Source organism: Carya illinoinensis, chromosome 5, assembly GCF_018687715.1.
Source record: "Carya illinoinensis cultivar Pawnee chromosome 5, C.illinoinensisPawnee_v1, whole genome shotgun sequence".
NCBI classification, from domain to species: domain Eukaryota; kingdom Viridiplantae; phylum Streptophyta; class Magnoliopsida; order Fagales; family Juglandaceae; genus Carya; species Carya illinoinensis.
This window is the reverse complement of record NC_056756.1, coordinates 23,118,627-23,143,979: the sequence shown is the minus strand read 5'-3', so window position 1 is coordinate 23,143,979 and position 25,353 is coordinate 23,118,627. Positions and strand designations below refer to the sequence as shown.

General features: G+C 35.7%; 1 protein-coding gene and 1 non-coding gene across 9 annotated transcripts in view; both read right to left on the bottom strand.

Moving 5' to 3' along the window:
- LOC122308964 overlaps nucleotides 1-11,575 on the bottom strand; it is a 19,975-nt gene extending 8,400 nt beyond the window's left edge. Inside the window, exons 1-6 of one of the 8 annotated variants that reach the window (XM_043122255.1) lie at nucleotides 10,342-11,575; nucleotides 9,747-9,881; nucleotides 9,530-9,646; nucleotides 8,333-8,419; nucleotides 5,550-5,598; nucleotides 5,328-5,382 (exon numbers count right to left, since the gene is read on the bottom strand). In XM_043122255.1, the coding sequence (XP_042978189.1) occupies nucleotides 5,328-5,382; nucleotides 5,550-5,598; nucleotides 8,333-8,419; nucleotides 9,530-9,646; nucleotides 9,747-9,881; nucleotides 10,342-10,446 (548 nt within the window). In that variant the 5' untranslated portion in view covers nucleotides 10,447-11,575. Of the gene's footprint in view, nucleotides 1-5,327; nucleotides 5,383-5,549; nucleotides 5,599-8,332; nucleotides 8,420-8,528; nucleotides 8,577-8,628; nucleotides 9,504-9,529; nucleotides 9,647-9,746; nucleotides 10,281-10,341 lie in introns of those variants that run through there. The other 7 variants (XR_006242296.1, XM_043122252.1, XM_043122251.1 and 4 more) reach the window with 7 other exon arrangements.
- Nucleotides 11,576-24,910: 13,335 nt separating this feature from the next.
- On the bottom strand, nucleotides 24,911-25,018 carry LOC122312096. The gene has a single exon (XR_006243010.1). It is a non-coding gene; the product is annotated as a small nucleolar RNA R71 (small nucleolar RNA).
- Nucleotides 25,019-25,353: the final 335 nt, after the last annotated feature.

The following is a 25,353-nucleotide window of genomic DNA, read 5'->3' as shown; positions in this document are numbered from 1 at the left end:
AAAATGGCATCCAAGTTCAACAACCCATGGAAGCAAGGCCGACATCATCCGAATACCACCAAGAGCAACAATATGAGTAGCACTGGGTGCCATAACACCATTCGCCGTGCACAGTCATGTTGCCAAGGAAGCACCCTAACGAATAGGCCCAACCGCCATGGGGTCAATTAGAGCACCGGGGGGCTCGACAACGTGAGAAAGCCCCTAACATTAACGATTGCCCCCCATCAACAAGCCCATGCCTTCAAGTTGTGCCACCATATCCTTCCCTAGAGCACAAGCTTGTTGCTAGAGAGCAAACGAGAACATAAGAATCACCCCCACGTTAACGAGCCCAAAAAATTTCGTACCGGTGTTTATGGTGGGGCTCGACAACGTGAGAAAGTCCCCAACATCAACGGTTGCCCCCCATCAACAAGCCCATGCATGGCACGTAGTGCCACCATATCCATCCCTAGAGCACAAGCTTGTTGCTAGAAAGCAAACAAGAACATAAGAATTACCCCCATGTTAACGAGCCCAAAAAATTTTGTCGGGACATCTTTGGCCGCCGGCGTTGGACCCTACCTCCGGCTGAGCCATTTCCAGGGTGGGCAGGCTGTTAAACAGAAAAGATAACTCTTCCCGAGGCTCCCACCGACGTCATTGGACTCCCTAACGTTGCCGTCAGTCTCCACGTCCCGGTTCAGGAATTTTAACTCGATTCCCTTTCGAAGCTCGTGTGCAGCACACTATCAGACAGGCTTCCCCCGTCTCTTAGGATCGACTAACTCATGTGCAAGTGCCGTTCACATGGAACCTTTCCCCTCTTCGGCCTTCAATGTTCTCATTTGAATATTTGCTACTACCACCAAGATCTGCACCGACGGCCGCTCTGCTTGGGCTCGCACCCCAGGTTTTGCAGCGACCGCCGCGCCCTCCTACTCATCGGGGCCTGGCACTTGCCCCGATGGCCGGGTATAGGCCGCGAGCTTTAGCGCCATCCATTTTCGGGGCTACTTGATTCGGCAGGTGAGTTGTTACACACTCCTTATGTATGTGTGACTGTGTATGTATGTTTATGTAAGTATATATGTATGTATATGTATGCGTGTATGTATGTATGTGTGACTGTGTATGTATGTTTATGTAAGTATATTTGTATGACTGTGCATGTGTGCATGCATGCATGCATGTATGTATATGTATGTATGTGTGACTGTGTATGTATGTTTGTGTGTATGTATATATATATATGTATGACTGTGCATGTGTGTCTATATGCATGTATGTATGTATATGTACGCATGTATGTATGTTTGTATTTACATGTTTGTATGTATTTGCTCGTATATATATTTGTATATGTATGTATGTGTGTCTGTAGGTATGTTATGCATGTATGTATATATATATATATATATGTATGTAAGTAATGTGTGTGATTTTATGTTTGTGTTTGTGTATAATGTATGTGTGTACATATATATGTGTGTGTGTGTGTGTGTGCGTGTGTGTGTGTGTGTGCGTGTGTGTTTTTTGTGTGTATCGTTTATGGAATACAAAAGTTTAAGAGAGATTAATTACTGATCTTGGATGAAACATTCATTCTGCAGAAATTGCTTATTTGTTGTTAATGATATTCATTTTATTCATTCTAAAATATCATTTCCATATAAGAATCGAATTATATGAGAGTACCAAAATATGGGTAGCAAAATAGAAAAAAAAAATCATAAGTCACTAACCTTACAATGCATAACTATGAGTTGATTCGTATAGATACCGCCTTTTGTTCTGCTATCCAAGACTTTTGCTATTATTTTGCCCCAACACCTTGAAAAAGTAACATCTATTAATATAAAATATTTGGTAATAAGATCATATATTTTAATTCTAATACAATATAAAGTACTTCTATTGTAAGTGAAATAACCTAAAATGTTTCAGATTAATTGATACATTAATTGATACTATAAATTTTATTAAATTTCGATCATTTGAGTTATTGTAAAAATTAAAATGATTAAAATAGTTAAGTACCTAAAAAAATTTGAAATGAAATAGATCAAACTACTAGGATAAATTTGTCTGAGATTGAGGATATACCTTAAGTAGTAATAGTGCGCAAGAGATTATAACATCAGATTACAAAAGAACCAAATGAAGAAGATAAAGAAACCAAATAGCCTTGACTACTTTTTGTCTGAAACTCAAAAAATAAAAAATAAAAAATCAAGTCATGTTTTCCATAATAAGTGAACCAAAAAAATATAACAATAACTCAAATATCTTTAAGATCATTACCTTTACTCCAATTTCCTCTTCTTCAAACTCTATCACGCATCCATATGTATATGTGTATATGCACGTGTATTTATGTATGTATGTTTGTGTTTGTGTATGTGTATGCAAGAGTCTGTGAATGTTTGTGCGTGTATGTATGTGTTCATCTGTGTATGTGTGTATGCATATATGTATGGATGTATGTATGCATATATGTATGTAAAGATGTATGTATATATGTTGTTTATATGTATGTATATATGTTGTTATATGTATGTATGTATGTATATGTATGTATGTATGTATGTATATGTATTTTTATGCATGTATGTTTGTGGATGTATATGTATGTGTTTTTATATGTGTGTATGTGTATTTTTGCATGCATGTATGGATGGATGTTTATATATGTATGTATTTGTTTGTGTATGTGTGTCTGTAGGTATGTATGTTTGTTTGTATCTATGTATGTATGTATGTTTGTGGATGTCTATGTATGTGTTTTTGTATATGTGTATGTATATATTTGCATACATGTATGGATGTATGGATGTATGTGTATGTGTATGTATGTGTTTGTGTATGTGTGTCTGTTGTATGTATGTTTGTTTGTATGTATGTATGTATGTATATGTTTATAATTTATGTGTATATGAATGTATGAATGTGTTTGTGTATATATGTATGTGGTTGTTGTATGTATGTGTATATATATGTTTGTGTGTATATGTATATATGTATGACTCTGTATGTATGCATATATGTATGTATGTTTGTAATACGTATGTAGATGTATTTATTATGCATTTGTATATGTGTATGCATGTGTATATGCATGTATGTAATGTATGTATGTATGCATGTATGTATTGTGTATGTATGTGTTTGTGTATGTGTGTGTCTATAGGTATGTATGCATGTATATATGTGTATGTAAGTATGTTTGTGTAATTATGTGTGTGTTTGTGTATAATGTACATATGTACATATATGTATGTAATGTGTATGTATGTATGTATGTATGTATGTATGTATGTATGTATGTATGTATGTATGTATGTGTGTGTGTGCGCGTGTTTGTATGTATATATGTATGTATGTGTTTATGTATTTGTGTGTGTATCGTTTATGTAATACAAAAGTTTAAGAGAGTGATTAATTTACTAACCTTGGGTGAGTCATTCATTCCGCAACAATGTCTTTCTGTTGTAAATGACATTCGTTTCATTCATTCTAAAATATACTTAGTATGAAACTTAAGAATTGAATTAGATGAGAGTATCAAAATATGTGCAGCAAAATAGAAAAAAGTAAAAAAATCGTAAGTAACTACTAACCTTGCAATGCATAGTTAAGTTGATTAAAATATATATAGATACCGCCTTTCGTTCTGCTATTCAAAGCTTTTGCAATTAAATTGCCTCAGTGCCTTGAAAAGATAACATCTATTAATATAAAATACTTGATAATAAGATAATATCTATTAATTCTAATATAATATATAATATAAAAAAGTGCTTCTTTTGTAAGTGAAACAATTAAATTTAATGTTTCAGATTAATTGATAATATAAATCTCATTAAAGTTTCAATCATTTGAATTATTGTAAAAAATTTAAAGGATTAAAATAGTTAACTATGGTAAAAAAATTTGAAATGAACTAGATTAAACTACTAAGGTAAATTTGTCTGGAACGGAGGGTATACCTTAAATAGTAATAGTGCACAAGAGATGATAACATGAGACGGCAAAAGAACCAAATGAAGAAGACAGAGAAACCAAAAAAGCCCCGACTATTTGTCTGAAACTCAAAAAAAAAAAAAAATCAAGTCATGTTTTCCATAAAAAGTGAATCAAAAAAATATAACAATAACTCAAATATCTTCAGGATCATTACCTTTACTCCAATTTCCTCTTCTTCAAAGTCCGTCGCACACCCATATGTATTCGTGTATGTGTGTATATGCCCATGCATGCATGCATGTATGTATGTATGTGTGTGTATGTATGCTTTTATGTGTTTGTGTGTGTATGTATGTATGTGTGTATATGTGTGTATGTATGTATGCATTTGTGTATGTATGTATTTGTGTATGAGTGTGTATGTATTTCTATATGTACGTATGTATGTTTGTGTGTATGTATGTGTGTGTATATGAATTGTATGCATGATTGTGTATGTATTTATGTATGTATGTATGTATATGTATGTGTATGTGTATGTGTATATGTATGCATGCATGTATTATGCGTTTAAATGCATGTATGATGTATGTGGATGTATATCTATGTGTGTATGTGTATATATATGTACGCATGCATGTACGTGTGTGGATGTATATATTTGTTTGTGTATGTATGTTTGTTTGTATGTATGTATGTATGTGTTTGTGTATATATGTCTATTTGTATATATGTTTGTTTGTATGTGTATATATGTTTGTTTGTATGTATGTGTTTGTGTATGTATATACGTATGTCTGTATGTATGTATATATATGTATGTTTTTATGTATTTATGTATATGTACGTGTGTGTATATATGTTTGTTTGTGTATTTATGTATGTATGTGTATGTATATATATATATATGTATGTTAGTATGTATGTATGTGTATGTGTGTATGTGTATATTTATGTAGAATAATTATTTTCATCAGCCACTATTCACAATTACACACCACACACCCTATGAAAAGCACCCCTACATCCTATAAAAAGTATCCCTACATCCTATGAAAAGTACCCCTACACTCTATGAAAAAGCTAGAAGTGTGTGGTGTGAAATTGAATAGTGGCTGATGTGTATCACTACTCATTTATGTATGTATGTGTTTGTTTGTATGTATGTGTATGTGTGTATGTGTATATGTATGTATGTATGTGTTTGTTTGTATGTATGTGTATGTGTGTGTGTATGGACGTATATGTGTGTGTATACGTATGTTAGTATGTATGTGTGTGTATGTGCTTGTTTGTGTATGTATGTGTTTACGCGTGTTAAAGAGTTTTAGGCAAAGAGAGAGAAATAGAAAGAGAGAGATATTTGATTAAAGATTGACCTTGCATGAAACTTCTTTCTTCGGCAATTGCTTTTCTGTAGTACGTTACTTTCTTCTAATTCATCCAAAAATATCATTAGTTTAACAAACTTAAGAAACGTATTAGACGAGAATACCAAGAATATGGAGAGGAAAAAAGGAAATAAAGTAAAAAATGCAAGTCACGGCCCTTCTTACACAGATATATTACAATAATTAATAAAACAAAAAATATATATATACCTTCTTTTGTTCTGCCATCCACGGTTGCAGCAATTAAATGCCCCAACACCTTAAAAAAGATAGCATATATTAGTATAAAATGTTTAATATAAGATAGTATATATTAATTATAATCTTTGAAATAATATACAATATTAAAGTGATTATATTATAAGCGAAATAACTAAAATATCTTATATATTCTTTTATTAAAACTTCAAACATTTGAGTAATGTGTAAACAAGTAAAAAGATTAAAATAGTCCATTACGCTGATAAATTTGAAATCCAACAAATTAAAAGACTGGTAAATAATTTTATCTAGGATGAAGGATAGACCTTGAGAAATAATAGTCCATGAGAGATGATGGCATGAGACAACTAAAGAACCCTAATGAAGAAGATAGAGAAACCAAAAAGACTTGCTATTTGTCCGAAATTAAAAAAAAAAAAAAAAAAAAAATCAAGCCCTCTCGCACCCATATGTATGTATATATATATGTATATGTATGTAATATGTGCGTTACTAACCCTCCAATGCAATAATACAAGCAATTGATCATTATTGATGATATATTGCAGTTATTAACAAAATAAAAATACATATTCCATTTTGTTCAGCCATTCAAGGCTGCAGCAAATGAATGCTCCAACGCCTCTAAGGTATAAAAGCAATTCTTTGTAAGAAAAGTAATTAATATATTTTATATTTTTAATTGCATGGATAACTGTAAATTTTATTAAAAACTTCGAACATTATAATCTTTGTCAATGAGTAAAAAGATTAAAACAAATGAAATAGATCAAAAGATTATATAATAAATCATTCATATTTGTAAAGCTTCATCATAAAAACAAAAAATACTAGTTAAATAAATTACTTCACGAAAAAGAAAAAGAAAAAGTGAGAAACGTTGGATAATCTAATAAGGCATTGTTTGGATATATTCTGAATTGACCTAGGTGCTATAAAGCATGTTAAAAGTGGGGATTCAGTAACTTTAGACCAACTAAACCTACCCTTACAGCCAATAATTCCATTTTCCTTTTTTTTTTTTTCATGGTGTCACAAATACTACAATACATTAAAAAAAAAAAAAATTCAAGACTTTTGCAATAGCAAGAAAAGCACTCAATGGCAAGAAAATACATGCATATAACTCAGGTGGCAACAGCCTGAGCACCTGCCAAAACAAATAGCCATTCTATATTAATATTTGGGAGATCAATGACGATTTTCAATACAAGAAAACTAAGCTGCAAATGTGTTCGAAAACAAAACCCAATTCCATTTCAGCTTATTAGAACCAAACCTCAGACAAAAAACATCAAAAAAATTTCGAGAAAAGAGAAAAATAAGAAAATAGAAAGGAAAAGAACATAAAAAATTAGAGCAGCATGCTTATTTGCGGCTATTTTAATTGCCAAAAGAAGCATGTATATTTCCGGCAATTTGTAGCTGCCGGAAATAGGTTTTTATGAAAAAAAAATTACTAGCAAAATAGCATCACAGGCTGACAAGCCTTGTACCTAAAATACATAAAGCATGTAAACAATATATTACAAAAAAGAAAATATTGGAATACAAATAACAATTTCTAGGTAGTTTGAAAAGAAAGGAAAACAATATAAGCACAAGTATTAAAATATAGAAAATGCAGGGGAAGTGTGCCAATTGTCATTTGATCGTTTTAAAGTTTAACTTACTTTATTTTTTCTGTGAACAACCAAATGCAACATTACTAACCATATAAACGATTATATTCAAGAGTAAAACATGAACTAGAAATGTGGAAAATGGAAATTTCCAACAAGCTTTTCACATATGAAAACAGTGTAATGTGGGAATCTCCAGCAAATGTAGGTTATCTCTCATCTTCTTTAGATTAAAAGCAGGCCTTACAGGCAGTGGGCCTTACCTACCATCCAGCCCTCTCTAAAGAGATTGCAAGTCATGCAAAAATGCAACAGCACATAAAGCCTGAACTGCTTAAGTTGGCACATTTTGGTTCTTGGGAGGTTAAGAGTGGATATGATTAAAGTACAATGTTGGAAGTGTTCTCGAGGTGAAGTCGCCAGTCTCTGTCTCATTTTTCATCCAAAACTAAGGCCACCCTCCTCAACACAGCATAAGCTAGCAGAAGCTCCTCAATATACTCTCCCTCCCTCTTCCAGCATATTATCTACTTCATATTTTTATGAGTTTTATACACAGCTTGTACAACCAAGAAAAGTTTCATGCCCATAACTGACACTTGTGTTCCAGCAGGTTTGGAACTAAGATTAAAAATGAAATATGAAGTTAGCTAAAAGTTTCTAACTTACCACACTGAAATCAGTTTGGGACTGCCTTCTGAGCCTCCTCGACTAATCTATCTGAGTACACATGTATACCTCAAACTGTAAACAAGTACGGATATGTCTAAACTCTCTCTTAGGATTCCCTTTGCATACAAATCACATTAGAAAGAAATCTTTCCAGGAAAACTCAGCATTTACAACTTGTCGATATGTATTATCTTCTTTCTAAGACAAGTATACGCAATCAGTTAAACAGATTATGGCATTAGAATTTCCTTTTTGAACTAGCATATCTTCCTTGTATTTAACAGAATTGGAAATTATATTATTATCAGAGACATATGGTGAAAACGCAACTTAGACTTCAAGAATAAGTACCAAACAACAACAATATTAAGAAAAATAACCGGACCAAGGAGAAAACGAAATACAGTTATAAATCCAGTACTGTCTATGAATAACTGAGCGGTAGAACTAAATTCTAGAAAAACTTAACATCCATACCATCGAAAGAGTTTTATCCTCCACCGCATTGAGATTTCCAAGAGCAGATCTTATGCTTTTCGAGTGGGGCCAAGAATGAGAACTAGCCTGAAAATTAAAAATCAAAATAAAGTATGTTGAATAAAACAAGATAGTTCAAACCCAGAAAACCAACAGCTCGGTATGATTTCAACACAAACAAACCGCATTTCTCAACTGTAATCTAAATCTTCAGAGTCGACAAGTTTCAAACGTTAAAAGTCATAAGGTAAACAAAACACTCATCGAAATCGATCTCAGGGAACTGGAAATATTACCCCACAAGTGTGGGCCGATTAAAATACGAACGACGATGCGACAACGGTCCGAGTTGGGCGGTGATGGGGCTAGCCGAGAGAGAGAGGGAGTGAGGAAAAGAGGGACAGAATGGAGTTCAGAGGGGGAAGAGAGAGGGCGTGGAAGAGAAAAGAAAATGAATCTGTGAAAATTTAAATAACCAAATGTAGGGACTGAGCGTTACGGTTCATTACCGTTGGATGGAGAAGTGGAAAATCAAAAACTCTAACAAAATTCAAATTCGAAATTCAAATATATATATACTTGCAGTACATCTGATGCGACATTGTTCTCTACTCCTTGTAAGGGGCTTCAACGCCAATTCAGTGCAATCCATGTATTGCAATGAATTGAGTCTTTCTTCCGTACTTGTGGCGCATCCTCTGAATTGAATGCCTTCTCATTTACAGTTGATGTAAGTTCATGAATGTCAATCTATCTTAGCATCTGGAATAATTTCTGTGTTATCATTGTTCTCACATGCAGCACAATCTCAATACAGCATAGAGATAACCCAGTCTCAGGTTCTTTTCCCTCTGACTTCAATATAGAGGTTTTTATTGAATTATTCTGATAATTTATCTACAGTCTAATTGTTAAAAAGATGCTGGAAATGTAGTTTCCAAATCAGCTATTCATAAAAATTAAACCCTCGCCTCATCAATAAGGCAGTGTGCATGTGTATCTTTTGCTCTGTCTATTCTGTTCTATTTGGGACTTTTTCTTTTGTTAATCTTCTCTAGCCTATATAATAGAGTACAAGCTATTCCGTGGAACAATTTATTAATTCGTGGGCTATGTTCTTGCAGGAGCATATTCTCATTGATAATTCAAAGATTAGAGGAAGATTTGAAATATAAATTTTGTAGATGAAAAGGATACCGTAGATTTTGCCAGTGTGAACAGGTTACTACCATAACATTCTATTTGAGCAGCAATGCATTCGATTCTGAAAACAATAATTAAAAAAAAAAAAAAAAACGTTTTAAAGTTTGCTTCCTGAAAAAATAAAAACATAAAACATAAAATCAGAACTGGGGAGATCTATGATTTAAGAGAAAGGGATTCAAAGACGAGGGGCGTTACGGAGGGAAGCCACCTTGGTTCTCAAGTCCTCCATATCTGTCTTCAGCTCCTTCTCCATTCGGGCTTCTTGCCATGAATGTCCCGAGAAGTCTTGGAGTGCGAATCGAATCACGGATGTTTGGCAATCCTCCGAGGCTACGACCGGTCCCTGAAATGGATTCGATTTACTGAAATGGAAAAAGAATAAGAGAGAAAACGGAAGGATATTTCTCTCTGTTTCTCTCGCTCTCTGTTTCTCAAATCTCTCTCCCTTCAAATGCATATGAATGGTTGGGACTTCAAAGTTCAAACAGCAACGGCTTTCTTTTTCTTTTAATTCAAATTATCTTATATCCGATAAACAATTGGTTTTAACTTCTCGAGATTTTTTTATTTATTTAAAAAAAAAATCAAATAAGATGAATGATTTATTGGTATTAAGAAAAATGTTACATACAATCACTTTTATATATTTTTTATACAGTTCTTCTACGGACAGGGAAGTTGGCGCACGAAATGCGCAGGAACTAGTTATTATGCCATGTCATGTGAACTAAAAAATATAAAAAAAAGAAAGATGAAATTGCCCGTGAATTGAACTGGGAGCAGAGGTGTTTGTCGTTCCCTACCTGTAGAAGACCTGCAACGATTTCCTTCCCAATAACAATGAGGTCTATACCTGTAGTCTTTTGAAGGCTATCTAGCGTATCATGTTTGAATGAAAAGGCTCCCATGACTGGTTGTTAGCCGCAAGGTAAAACTTCCACATAGCGTGAGGGTCGGTGAAGTTACCGAGTATCCTTTGTTACACCCAGTGGTGTATAAGTTCTTTTTGTTTCTCAATACTCAAAGAGCACAAATATTGCATATAGAACTAATTGGAAGTGGGTGTGGGGAATCAGCTCGAGTAGAGGGTCGCATATGCACTAGAGAAGGAAATGAAGCTGAATAAACAATAAATTCCTGAAGTCTATAGAGAAATATACGAAATTAAAAGCGAACACACTTTGTTCTTCAGTCTCCACTTTTTCATTCTTCAACTTGCAATACTCGTCTATAAATTCCACCAACATCTTACGTCTGACAGATCATGTAACATGGACACAAGAAGAAATAAGGAAAATAATGAAGCTAATCATAGAAGGCATGAAGAGAGAAAATAAAGATAATGGACAACCCAACCAACAGAGATCAAAGGATTGAACCAATTTGTCAAAAAAATGGCTGAGATCCACACCTATTCGTAAATAAATTGAACTAAATTGGGGGGGATCAAGAAAATCTTTAATCAACCAAATACATCATTCCGGAAACGTCAAGCCCAAAAACTCATAGTTAGGTTTCCAAAAATTCAACCTATATGCAAAGAAGAGTCAACAAACAATAAACAAAGTCTCTCCCGTGTGTGTATATACGTGTATCGATAGAGGATGAATGGAATATTATACGTGTATTTGCTTGGTATATTTCTTATCATAATGGTGGTTTTTCCTACACCATAATGCACAGGCAGCATCGGAGAAGACTTTTTCTTCTCATCTCAAGAACGAGAACAACCTCGAGTATTCAGAGGGTCGCGACGCAGAGGAGGGAGGGAGTTGGCTCTTGATTTATCGGTTAGAGTTTCTGGGTTCATAAACCCGTCTTGGGTTGACAGTGAGAATGGAGAGGAAGGGAATGCAGAGGCTAGGTTTCAGATTCCCATATCGGTGGGGAATAACCAGAGATGGAGGAGGGAGATGGAGGAGAGTGAGTTGCGCGTTGAATGGAGGTGGGACTTCGAATGGATGGGTTCGTGCGAAACGCACCGTTTCATTTCCACATAGACGTTCCTGCGCGGTCCCTGCGCGAAATCTCCTGCAGTTAGCATTTTCCTTTTTTATATATTTCACTAATATAATTTGATTATGTTATTTTTTTAATATAAAATAACTGTTTAGCCAATTACATTAAAAAATATATATATAAAGAATACATAAAAATAACTGTAAGTTAAATATCTCTATCCAAAATAATATGAATCACGTCCACCTACCAACCCGTAGGGTCTAGGTGTGCTATTTGTAGGCTAGATTCAGGTGTAGGCCCAACACCCCTACATACTCTCTATTAACTCCATTATTGATCGATCACCTTATTTTTTCTCTTTTTTTTTTTATTTTATTTTAATTGTATAAATAAAAATCAATTACTAAATAACTAGCCTTGCACGTGCTGGATTCCCCCTATATTGAATTTGAGGAAGCAAATAAAAAAAAATGATGTTTTGAGATTACAGTAGAAGGTAATTGCTTGTCCACCATGAAGACCCATATTGAATTTCTAGAGGGATATTTTCGTCACTTTCGTGAAGCGCTTTGATAGTACAAATTGGCTGGATCATGATGGAGCTAGGCTCTCTAGCATGTAAAGCGTACACCATTATACAAAAGTATAATGGTACAAAAGTATTGAATTTGAGAACATTCCTTCCTCTGTTGCACACTCCAACATGGCTGGTATAATTTCTTTTCCCTCTCACATTTCTATTGATCATGATACATTTGTTCTTGGCATTCATCAACACAACTGCTTATCTGTTATGCATAAACATTTTCCTAAAACTGCTAAAGCACCTTGGATCATTGATACTGGTGCCACAAACTATATGGTCTATTTCACCTCCTTCTTTAGCTCTATCATTGATACTGGTGCCACAAACCATACTGGCACCGTACATCTCTTAAACAACATTGTGATCACTGGTGTCCTTTGCGTACCTTCCTTTTCTTTTAATCTCCTTTCAGCTAGCAAGCTCACTCATAAATCCTTTCTATGTCTTATTTCCTTGGGTCAATTTTGTTTTATACATGTCCTATCTTCATGGACGACGATTGCGCTTTGCTAAAATCCAGCATGGTCTTTATTTTCTTCTTCCCAGCACTCTTCAAACCAAGGCTATCAATCAAGCAACTTCCAACAACTTGAATGTTTTTCCTCTTTCCTCCAATCCTCGCTTCTGCAGTGTTGTGACACAACAAGATTTCAACCTTTGGCATCTTAGGCTAGGACATTTGTCTGATCAAAGACTTAGATCAATTCAGTCTATTCCTTTTGATGCTAAATGTAATGCTTCTTCAGATTGTAATGTTTGTCATTTGGCAAAACAGAAACGAAATTCCTTTCAATTAAGTAGTTCTTGCACTTTCTCCAATTTTGATTTAATCCATTGTGACATTTGGGGACCTTACTCTCAATCATCTCTACAAGGCCATCATTATTTTCTCACCATTGTCGATGATCATAGTCGAATAACTTGGGTGTTTTTAATGAAATTCAAATCTAAAACCAAACAGCTTCTGCAGAATTTCATTCTCATGGCACAAACTCAATTCAATTACAAAATAAAGAAAATCAGGACAGATAATAGAATGGAATTTCACATGCCTAGCTTTTATGATTCTCATGGCATTCAACATCAAAAATCATGTGTTTACACTCCACAACAAAATGGAGTTGTGGAGAGAAAACATCAGCATCTTCTTAACGTTGTCTGAGCACTTATTTTCCAAACCTCTCTTCCAATCAAGTTTTGGGGAGATGCCATTTTGACAGCAACTTACCTCATAAATAGAACCCCCACTCCTCTCTTGGGCAACAAATCTCCCTATGAGTTTTTTTTCTCCTCACCACCTTCTTATAACCATTTGAGAGTCTTTGGATGCCTTTATTTTGTATCCAACCTAGAGCATAATAGAACCAAATTTGACCCAAGAGCTATGAGATGCATTTTTATAGGTTATCCTGCTAGTGTTAAAGGCTATAAAGTGTATAGTTTAGATACCCATACAGCCTTTATTTCACGTGATGTTAACTTCATTGAGTCTACCTTTCCCTTTCATTTCCCACATTCTATTCAACCTTTCTCTCAGTTAGACCTGGTTGTCCCACCAGAATTGTCAGATTTTCAGTCTCCCCTCATCACAGTTGATTCATCTACTAATTCTTCAGAACAACATGTTCAATCTCCAGCTCCCTCTAATCTTCCTTCTAGGCCTCCTTTAATTGATTCAAACCTCGCAACTCCAGAATCTGATTCTTCCTCATTTACTCCAACTTTAGAACACGATTCACCCATTGTTCCAAGAAGATCTAATCGACCAAGGAACACTCCATCCTATTTACAAGATTATCATTGTAATCTTGCTTCTCAGGTCCCTACTTATACATCATCCAACTCTTCCACTCCATATCCTCTCACTAATCACATCACATATAATCAGCTATCATCATCTCATCGAGCATATGCATTATCCCTCTCACTCATGCATGAACCAAAGTCATATGAGGAAGCTGTCGGCTCTGACCATTGGAAAGTTGCCATGAAATCTGAAATTGATGCCCTTGAAACCAATAACACCTGGTCCATCACTACTTTACCTTCTGGAAAGAAAAAATTTGGTTGTAAGTATGTATACAAGATGAAGCTAAAATTTGATGGGACCATTGACAAGCATAAGGCTAGGTTGGTGGCAAAGGGATACACTCAAAGAGAGGGTTTTGACTGTCAAGAGACATTCAGTCCAGTAGCAAAACTGACCACGGTTCGACTCTTTCTTGCTTTGGCAGCAATTAACAAATGGCATTTGGCCCAACTTGATGTACAAAATGCTTTTTTAAATGGGGACCTCACTGAAGAAATATACATGGATTTGCCACCAGGTTATGTGGTTCAGGGGGAGTCTCAGCAGCAAGGAAGGCTGGTCTGTAGGTTGCATAAGTCACTCTACGGCTTGAAGCAAGCTTCTAGTAGTGGAACTCAAAGTTCACTGCTGCTTTGTTGTCCATTGGGTTTGACCAATCCAAATCTGATTACTCACCATTCACTAAAAATGATCAGCATGGTTTTACAGCCCTTTTGGTTTATGTTGACGACATAATAGTGGGGAGCAGCAATTTAGTTACCATAAACCATATCAAAGAATTCCTTCATAGCCAATTCAAGAATAAGGATCTTGGGTTCTTGAAGTTTTTCTTGGGGATAGAAGTTGCAAGAACAGCAGCTGGAATCCACATATGTCAGAGAAAGTATATATTGGAGATCTTAGAAGATGCAGGATTGCTTGGTTGTAAACCAGCTAGCACTCCAATTGAATCAACCCATAAACTTGCACACTCTTCTACTGACATATTGACAGATGTTTCAAGCTATCGAAGGCTGATTGGAAGGCTCATTCACTTAACAATTAGCAGATCAGATATCACTTATGCTGTGAGTGTTCTTAGTCAATTCATGGACAAACCATCTCACACTCATTTGCACCATGCTCATCGGATTTTGAGGTATTTAAAGGGTTCAATTGGTCAGGGTCTCTTCTTCTCAGCTAGTTCTTCTTTACACCTCAAAGCATACAGTGATTCGGATTGGGCAGCATGCCCTGAAACTCGAAGGTCAGTTACTAGTTTTTGCATCTTTCTTGGGGACTCTTTAGTGAGTTGGAAATCCAAGAAACAGGCAACGATATCTCGGTCTTTTGCTGAGGCAGAGTATTGAGCACTTGCTTACACTTGTTGTAAAGTTGTTTGGATAATTACTCTCTTAAAAGACTTCAATGTACAGCACAAATAATCAGCACTGCTGTATTGTGACAACCAAGATGCTATTCATCTTACCAAGAACCCTCATCTTTCACAAAGGACAAAGCACATAGAGATATATTGCCACTTTTTTCGAGAGAAGGTAGCTGCTGGTGTGATTGTTCCAGTTCATGTTGGCTCTAAATTCCAATTAGCTGACATCTTCACAAAAGCTTTGTCAACAGCATAGTTTCATTTTTTATTGTCCAATGCATTCTAAACATATCTTGAGGGGGAGTCTCAGCAGAGAAAGAACCAAGCCTCCACTGAAACTCTCATTTCCACAGACTCTAAGCAAATAACAAAATATTCCTTCAGCTCAGCATAAGTTTGTTATGGGGTCATGTCTTTTGTCATTTTGTACAGGTAGTTTTTTATTCCAGAATGATGTAGAATAGATATAGGTTGGTTGTTATTTCTATCTTTTGATTGGGTGAAATGGTATTGCTAGAAAGTATATATGTATAGAGGAAGTGTACAGATTCCACTACTGAATGAGAATTATGGAAGTTTTTCTTTCAATGCCTCTGTTCTTTCCTTACGGTTCTTTATCTTCAACAATAGCTACAAGCATTTGACCCTCAATCAAATTGGTTGGATCACGTGGGAGCTCGGCTCTCAATAGGTCATGATTCCTTGTGTCTTTTATTGCACTCGATAATGATTTTTCATGTTGTCTTTGGCCTTGGAAAAGAATAAGTAAAACTTTCGTCACGCTAATGATACCTTGTCTTGTAGTTAAACACACATTAGGTCTTAGGTGCCATGTTGGAATACTTGCCTGTTCAAAGGACATTGGTGTTTTGCCGAGATACTATCCCGATAAAGTCTTAGGTGCCTTGCAGGCTTACTAGCCTCATAGAGTTTTGATGCCCTTTCGAGTTACTAGCTCGTGCTATAGTACCACAACAGAGCTCCAAAGACCTTGCAGTAGGACACAAAAGACGTTACCTAAGGATCTGAAGAACTACTATAGGGCTCTAAAAGACCCTCTTTGGCTACCTCGGCAGCGCATGTAAAACCTTGTTGAGCCAATACCGCACCTAGTAAAGCAACAACATAGGCGAGCACCTCAACAAGGCACTCAAGACTGTAGCTCCCATAGCCCTAATCAGCAGCCTCAGTAATGGCTGACCTCCACCAGCTAGTATATTGGTAGGGCACTGCACGTCCCTTGTAAGGGTAGTACCCTAGAAAGGAAACGAACACCTTGCATGGACTAGATCCTTGATGGGCCAACAGAGATCTTGCAAGGACAAAAACCTTAATAAGGCAACAGATATTTTCAAGGGCTAGAACCGAATTACCTTGCTCGGTAAGGACCTTGCAAGAGGTAGTACCTTGTCGGTACTTCACCAAAAGACCTTACAAGGGTTAGTGCCCAACAGGGCACCAAAGACAGAAATATTCAATTAGGCACCAAAGACTGAAATATTCAACTAGGTGCCAAAGATTTTGCATGAGCTAGTACTCTAGCAAGGCACGTGAGACCTCTCGGGCTAGTCCCTAGCATTTGGGACGCCATACCTAGTCGGGGTAGTGCCCCGGTAGTTTCACCAAAGAACATGTTTGGGTTAGAAATTTGACATGCGCACCAAATCTTTATGTGTTTGGGTGTTGAGAATATTTTAATGCTTCTCAACATACTTCACTACTATTTATTATTTTATTATTACTTTTCACTTACTTTTTACTATTATTTAATATTTTATTATTACTTTTCACCTACTTTTTCACTACTATTTATAACATATCTCAACAGTTCACCAAAAACCCTCCCTGTATTTGTGTTGGTATTAGTATGCCGACAAGGCACCAATGAATAGTAATGCAACAGAATTCTGAAGGATCTTCTCAAGTGTGTAACTCGACAGGGTTCTAAAACGACCTTCTTGGGCTACTTCGGCTATGTGATATATTACATCAAATCACATTAATTTATAAATTTATTTTTATAAAATCCTTTCATGATTAAAGCATTTCTCCTTCAAGCTTAATTAATTATCTCACTTGCAACACATCCTCTTTTTCTTTTCTTTTTTTAAATTGGTTACTTGTTCACTCTAGCTCCAATTTCTATTATAATATGAGAAATAATATTTGCCACCTTGGGTCACATTGCATTCTCATTTTGAAAAAAATGAATAAATATGATATTTATTTATTTTTAATGATGAATCATACTTTTTTTTACTAAAGAAGTATGTGAGACTTGCATACTTTAAGGTGCGGTTTGGATGATGAATTGAGATGAAAACTGAAAATTAAATAAAATATTGTTAGAAAATTATTTTGTAATATCATTATTGTTTTGAAATTTTAAATAATTGAATTGTTTATCATTTTTGTGTAAAAATTTAAGAAAGTTATAATGATGAAATGAGATATTGAGATGAAACACTTCTTGTATCTAAATTGGGCCTAAGACTCTATATACCTAACATGCATTGTGACAACAAGCAACACAGTCCCGTTCCAATCCCGTTGTAATAATCAACATCAACCACACTTTCGTTCTTAATCTCAAAGTTTCATCTCGTAAGTATTTGTGGGCTTAATTCATGAGAACGAGATATTTTGGCGTTCAGGTTAATTTTTTAGATGAATGTCCCTATGCATAATAAATTGACACATGACACATCAGAGTGGCAGACATCAGGTTCTTGAGAATGACAGACCAATCAAATCCAAAGGATGTTATAATCCGATAATGCAATCCAAATCAAAGATAATAGCTCCAAACACAGTGAGACAATGCACAAGAGTTTATAACAAAAGAAAAAGAACATAAATGATGCATTGCTGCTCATCAAATAGAATGTTATGGCAGTAACCTGTTCACATTGGCAAAATCTACGGTTATCGTTTTCATCTACAAAATTTATATTTCAAATCTTCCTCTAATCTTTGAATTATCAATGAGAATGCTCCAGCTGCAAGAACATAGCCAACGAATTAATAAATTGTTCCACGGAATAGCTTGAATGGCACCCCAACATCGGATAACACTATATATAGTGCCTCGCGTTGTACACTATTATATAAGCTAGAGAAGATTAACAAAAGAAACGGTCCCAAATAGAACAGAATAGACAAAGCAAAAGATACACATGCACACAGCCTTATTGATGAGACGAGGGTTTAATTTTTATGAATAGCTGATTTGGAAACTATATTTACAGCATCTTTTTAACAATTAGACTGTAGAGAAATTATCAGAATGCTTCAATAAAAACCTCTAGGTGTTGAAGTCAGAGGGAAAAGAACCTGAGACTGGGTTATCTCTATGCTTTATTGAGATTGTGCTGCATGTGAGAACAATGATAACACAGAAATTATTCCAGATGCTAAGATTGATCGACATTCATGAACTTACATCAACTGTAAATGAGAATGCATTCAATTCAGGGGATGTACCACAAGTACGGACGAAAGACTCAATTCATTGCAATACATGGATTGCACTGAATTGGCGTTGAAGCCCCCTTACAAGGAGTTGAGAACAATGTCGCATCAGATGTAAAGCAAGTATATATATAAGTATGTCTATATAAATATATATTTGAATTTCGAGTTTGAATTTTTGTAGAGTTTGTGATTTTCCACTTCTCCATCCAACGGTAATGAACCGTTAATGCTCAGTCCCTACAGTTTCTTATTTAAATTCTCACATATTCATTTTCTTTCTCTTCCACGCCCTCTCTCTTCCCCCGCCGAACTCCACTCTGTCCCGCTTTTCCTCTCTCTCTCTCTCTCTCTCGGCTAGCCCCATTACAGCCCAACTCGGACCGTTGCCGCATCGTCATTCCTACTTAAATCAGCCCACACTTGCGGTAATATTTCCAGTCCCCTGAGATCGATTTCGATAAATGTGGTTTGTTTGTGTTGAAATCATACCGATCTGTTGCTTTTCTGGGTTTTGAACTATCTTGTTTTATTCAACATACTTTATTTTAATTTTTAATTTTCAGGCTAGTTCTCATTCTTGGCCCCACCCCAAAAGCATAAGATCTGCTCTTGGAAAGCTCAATGCGGTGGAGGATAAAATTCTTTCGATGGTATGGATGTTAAGTTTTTCTAGATTAGAATTTAGTTCTACCGCTCAGTTATTCATAGACACTGGGTTTATAACTGTATTTCGTTTTCTCCTTGGTCCTGTTATTTTTCTTAATATCGTTGTTGTTTGGTACTTATTCTTAAGTACTATAAGTTGTGTTTTCACCACGTCTTTGATAATTATATAATTTCCAATTCTGTTAAAAACCAAGGAAGATATGCTAGTTCAAAAAGGAAATTCTAATGCCGTAATCTGTACAACTGATTGCGTATACTTATCTTAGAAAGAAGATAATACATAATGACAAGTTGTAAATGCTGAGTTTTCCTGGAAAGATTTCTTTCTAATGTGATTTGTTTGCAAAGAGAATCCTAAGAGAGAGTTTAGACATATCCGTACTTGTTTACAGTGTGAGGCATACATGTGTACTCAGATAGATTAGTTGAGGAGGCTCAGAAGGCAGTCCCTAACTGATTCAGTGTGGTAAGTTAGAAACTTATAGCTAACTTCTTCATATTTCAGTTTTAATCTTAGTTCCAAACCTGCAGGAACACCAGTGTCAGTTATGGGCATGAAACTTTTCTTGCTTGTACAAGCTGTGTATAAAACTCATAAAAATATATAGCAGATAATAATATGCTGGAAGAGGGAGGGAGAGGATATTGGGGAGCTTCTGCTAGCTCTTGCTGTGTTGAGGAGGGTGGCTTAGTTTTGGATGAAAAATGACAGAGAGAATGGCGACTTCACCTCGAGAACCAAATGTGCCAACTTAAGCAGTTCAGGCTTTCTGTGCTGTTCCATTTTTGCATGACTTGCATTCTCTTTAGAGAGGGCTGAATGGTAGGTAAGGCCCACTGCCTGCCTGCTTTTAATCTAAAGGAGATGAGAGAGAGAACCTAAATTTGCTGGAGTTTCCCACATTTACATCGTTTTCATTATGTGAGAGCTTGTTGGAATTTCCCACATTTCTAATTCATGTTTTACTCTTGAATATGATCGTTTATACGGTTAGTAACGTTGCATTTGGGTTTTCAGAGAACAAATAAGTTTTGTTTAGCAAGTTAAACTTTAAAATGATCAAATAACAACTGGAGCACACTTCCCCTGCTTTTTCCATATTTTAATATGTGCTTATTATGTTTTTCTTTCTTTTCAAACTACTTAGAAATTGTTATTTGTATTTCGATATATATATATATATATATTTTTTTTTTAATATACTGTTTACATTCTTTATGTATTTTAGTTATAAGGTTTGTGAGAGCCTGTGATACTGTTTTGCTAGTATTTTTTTTTTCTTTTCCGTAAAAAACTATTTCCTGCGGCTACAAATCACTGGAATTTTTTTTTTCATCGGTGATGTTAATTTGCCGCGATTTGAACAGACCCAAGTAAATATTTGGGATAATAACTACATTTTTAGCCGCAAATGCTTATAAATACATTAAAATAGCGGCAAATAACCATGCTGCTCTAATTTTTTTTTGGTTCTTTTTCTTTCTATTTTCTTATTTTTCTCTTTTCTCGAAAATTTTTTGATGTTTTTTGGCTGAGGTTTGGTTCCAAGAAGCTGAAATGGAATTGGGTTTTGTTCTCGAACACATTTGCAGCTTAGTTTTCTTGTATTGAAAATCGTGATTGATCTCCCAATTATTAATAGAAAAATTCTTCTTATTATCCTCACACTTCACACACCACACTTATTATTAATATAGAATGGCTATTTGTTTTGGCAGGTGCTCAGGCTGTTGCCACCAGAGGTTTATGTATGTGTTTTCTTGCCATTGAGTGCTTTACTGCTTTACTCGCTATTGCGAAAGTCTTGATTTTTTTTTTTAATGTATTGTAGTATTTGTGACACCATGAAAATAAAAAAAATAAAAAAAAAAGGAAAAGGAAACTATTGGCTATAAGAGTAGGTTTAGTTGGTCTAAAGTTGCTGAATCCCACTTTTAACATGCTTTATAGCACCTAGATCAATTCAGAATTTATCCAAACAAGCCTTATTTTTTTTTTTTTTTTTGAAAAGTGAAACATTGTTTCATACATTAATGAAGCGGACGATTACAACTTTTGACCTGTAAAATACAAATCAAATTCTAACCTTTTTTCGCTCTCCAGCCCACAAATTTCTTTAAATCTGACAGGGTCTTGTCCAATGCCTTTAGACTAACTGTCTGAGAGACAGACCTTCAAACTAACCGTCTGAGAGACTTAACTCTGTCTTAGACTAGACTACCGTCTAAGACAGTCCACATAACTCCTCCTCCCATGGAGTGGAGTACAAAACTCTATGGACCTCCAGTCCTAGAGACTGTTTCCAACTACTACCTAAAACAAACTAAATAACCGAAAATACAAGAAAAACCTTCAAAAACACGTGATACACTGAGAAAACTAAAATACATGGCCTGAAGCCCAGCCCAGCTGATGTGAACCCCAATAGACTTGCTTTGAGACCCAACAACAATACTGGAAAAACAACCCCAAGAAAGCCAAACTCAGGTATATGGATGGAGAATCTAGACCCGATGAGAACCCGTTCAAAGAACCTAGATTATATCAAAATCTAGACTCATTGAAGAACCCGTCTTAAGAACCTAGATTACAAAGGAAGAACGCCACAAAGGTTTTGATTTACCCTTGATAAGTTCAGAAGTTCAAGAAGAACAAGAGGAGGTCACTCAACTTTCAATCACAATTCCATATAGTCTGCCTCTCAAATGAGGTTACAAGTGGTTTAAATAGACAATCCCCAAAAACCCTAAGTAAACAATGCGTCGGGTACTGTAGCGTGAACAGTGCCATACGCCGCGCTACAGTTACTTCTGAAACCCTAGTAAGACATAAAATTTTAACTTTCCAAATAAACCCTTGGCCAAAAATACAAGGTCTTCCCAAAAATAACCCTAGTCCATTAGAAATAAGACATACGTGGGCCAAGCATCCTCAAGCCCACTTCTTCTAAACTAATAATAAAATACCGTTAAACAAATTGAAAGCCTTAACAACAATAGGCCCAATCTCTAAGTCATGTCTTCCATAGCTTGTATCAAGTGGATGAAAACTGGTTCTTTTTCCTTGAAACCCATCTTGAGTGTTGGGCTCTTCCTAGCTTCATCCCAAGTGGATTGCACCAATCCTTGCATTGCTTCCTTGATCTTCTTGGCTCTTGATCTTGTAATTGGTCCATCTGGAATTTGCAAGGGATCTTTAAGGGTAGCTCCACCTTGGTTCCCATCATTCCCCTTTCTTTAATAGTGGCAAATGCATTCTCTTGATTAGCCCCCCAATGAAACCCAACATTCTTTTTAATGACTTCAGTGAGTGGTGCAAAAATATTTAACAAAACGCCGATAAAAGCTAGCTAAACCATGAAAGCTTCTTACCTCAGTGACGCTCTTTGGTGTTGACCACTCGTTAATGACCTTGACTTTCTCTTCATCCACTTTAATACCCTTTGTACTAACAACATAACCAAGAAAAACAACTTCCTCCATACAAAAGGTACATTTCTTGAAATTAGCATACAACTTTTCACATCTCAACACATTAAACACATATCTCAAATGCTCATTTAAGTTCTTGCTGTACACTAGGATATCATCAAAGTACACAACCACAAACTTTCCTATGAATGCACGTAGGACATGATTCATTAATCTCATGAAAGTACTGGGCGCATTTGTAAGTCCAAATGGCATAACTAACCATTCATAAAGCCCATACTTAGTCTTAAAAGCAGTTTTCCATTCATCACTCTCTTTCATTCTAATTTGATGGTACCCACTTTTAAGATCAATTTTACTAAAAATACATGAGCCATGCAATTCATCGAGCATATCATCTAATCTAGGAATGGGATGGTGATACTTTACCGTGATATTATTAACCGCCCTGCAATCAATGCACATCCGCCACGTCCCATCCTTCTTAGGCACTAGAAGCACTGGTATTGCACATGGGCTCATGCTCTCCCTCACGTACCCCTTGTTCATCAAATCCTCAACTTGCCTCTGAAGCTCCTTTGTCTCATCTGGATTACTTCTATAAGCTGGTCGGTTTGGAATAGCAGCCCCGGGCACGAAATCAATCTGGTATTCAATGCCTCTAATGGGTGGTGATTACGCCCAAAGAATAATGCGGTAGTTGTAGCACAGTTTTGGGGTGTCGATTCCACAAGGAGACAAATTAAAAGAATAGCAAGAGGAACAAAGAAACTAAAGAAAAAATATTAAATAAGTAATAGAGAACGAAGATTAATTTTAAATGTAAATTCAAGTGAAGCAAAGTGATTAACAGAAAAAGTACTCAAATTTGACAAACAGTAGAGCGTTGGGAATTCCTTGCACAAATCTGGTATTTTAATTATTCTTAATTCATTGGATAACTCAATTAGGAATTTGATGAGTGTGCGAAAGTGCACTCTATATACCCTATTATTGGACTAAAATGCTAAAATGTGAATAGAAATCATAGGAATTAATGTGTATTCTTAAATTGAATTTCTATTTACGTTGGGATACTCTTAAGCAGTTTTTTTATGTCTAATTTCAGACCTTATAAAAGAGCAAGTCAAGCCCAGTCAAATTCAAAGGAGGATATTCATGGGGTTTGAGAGCAATTTGGAAGAAAAGAAAAAGAAAAAAAAATCACAAAATGAAACCACAAGAAGTCCAAGTCCGAAATTCACTAGGAGACAGTCTGGACATACTTTAGTCTTTTGACTATATCTTTTAACTCATATATCGGATTGATGCGATTCTTGATGCATTGGAAAGATATCTTAAAGGGATATAACTTTGTCTCTAATAAGGATTTCCAAATTCGAACTCCTGAAGGCTGTAGATGGCTGCTAAGATAAGTCCTAAAATTTAGGCGATTTTTTTAAGCGGAAATCAAGAGGACATTAGGGTTTTTTTTCTTACCCTATATAAGCATATCATTAGCATGAAATAGGGAGGAGGAGGAGGCACAAGAGGCAGATCTGAAGAGAGGAGAAAACCACTTCTATGGCCACCGTTTTTCTCTACCTTGCATGCACAGGTATAGAGACGCCTTGGGTCGGTTTGCTTGTAGACCTGTGTTAGAGTCAGAGTTTAATTTTTCTGTTCATTTGTTTGATAATTCTTCTAATTTTGAGAAAATGAGTGAACTCGAAGATCAACCCACTAGGACCCTTCAGGATTACCTCCACCCTACATGCACAACACACCATCATGCACCATGTTTCCAGCTAATATTCGCCAATTGGATTTTAAAATAGGGACGATACAGTTACTCCCTACTTTTCATGGCTTGGAAAATGAAAATCCATATGTGCATATTAGGGAGTTTGAGGAAGTAGTTGCGACTTTTCGTTGTCAAAATGCAACTGATGACATTGTGAGACTTAAGTTCTTTCCTTTCTCTTTGAAGGATAGAGCTAAGAGTTGGCTATACTCATTGAGACTACGATCTATTGGGTCATAAAATGAGATGACTCAGGTCTTCTTTAATAAATACTTTCCCCAACATAAGACCAATGCTTTAAAAAGGCAAATCTCCACCTTTGTACAAAAGGACAGTGAGACTTTGTATCAGTCTTGGGAGAGATTTAAGGAGCTATTGAGTATGTGTCCTCACCATGGGTATGAGAATTGGCGCTTAGTGAGCTATTTTTATGAGTGACATACACCTAGAGAGCGTCACTTTGTGGAGGTGATGTGTAATGGTGAGTTCTTACAGAAAGATCCTGATGAGGCCATAGAATACCTCAATGAGCTTGCTGAAAAAGCTCACACTTGGACTGGACCTAGTGCTACTGAGAGCACAAATTGGTCACGACCTGCAGGAAACTTAAATGGTGGTGGAATTTACCATCTCAGGGAAGAAGATAACCTAAAGGCTAAGGTTGAGATTCTCACTAGGGAGTTAGAGGTGTTGAAAAATAAAGACTTAAAGCCAACACACGAGGCTAATCATGCCG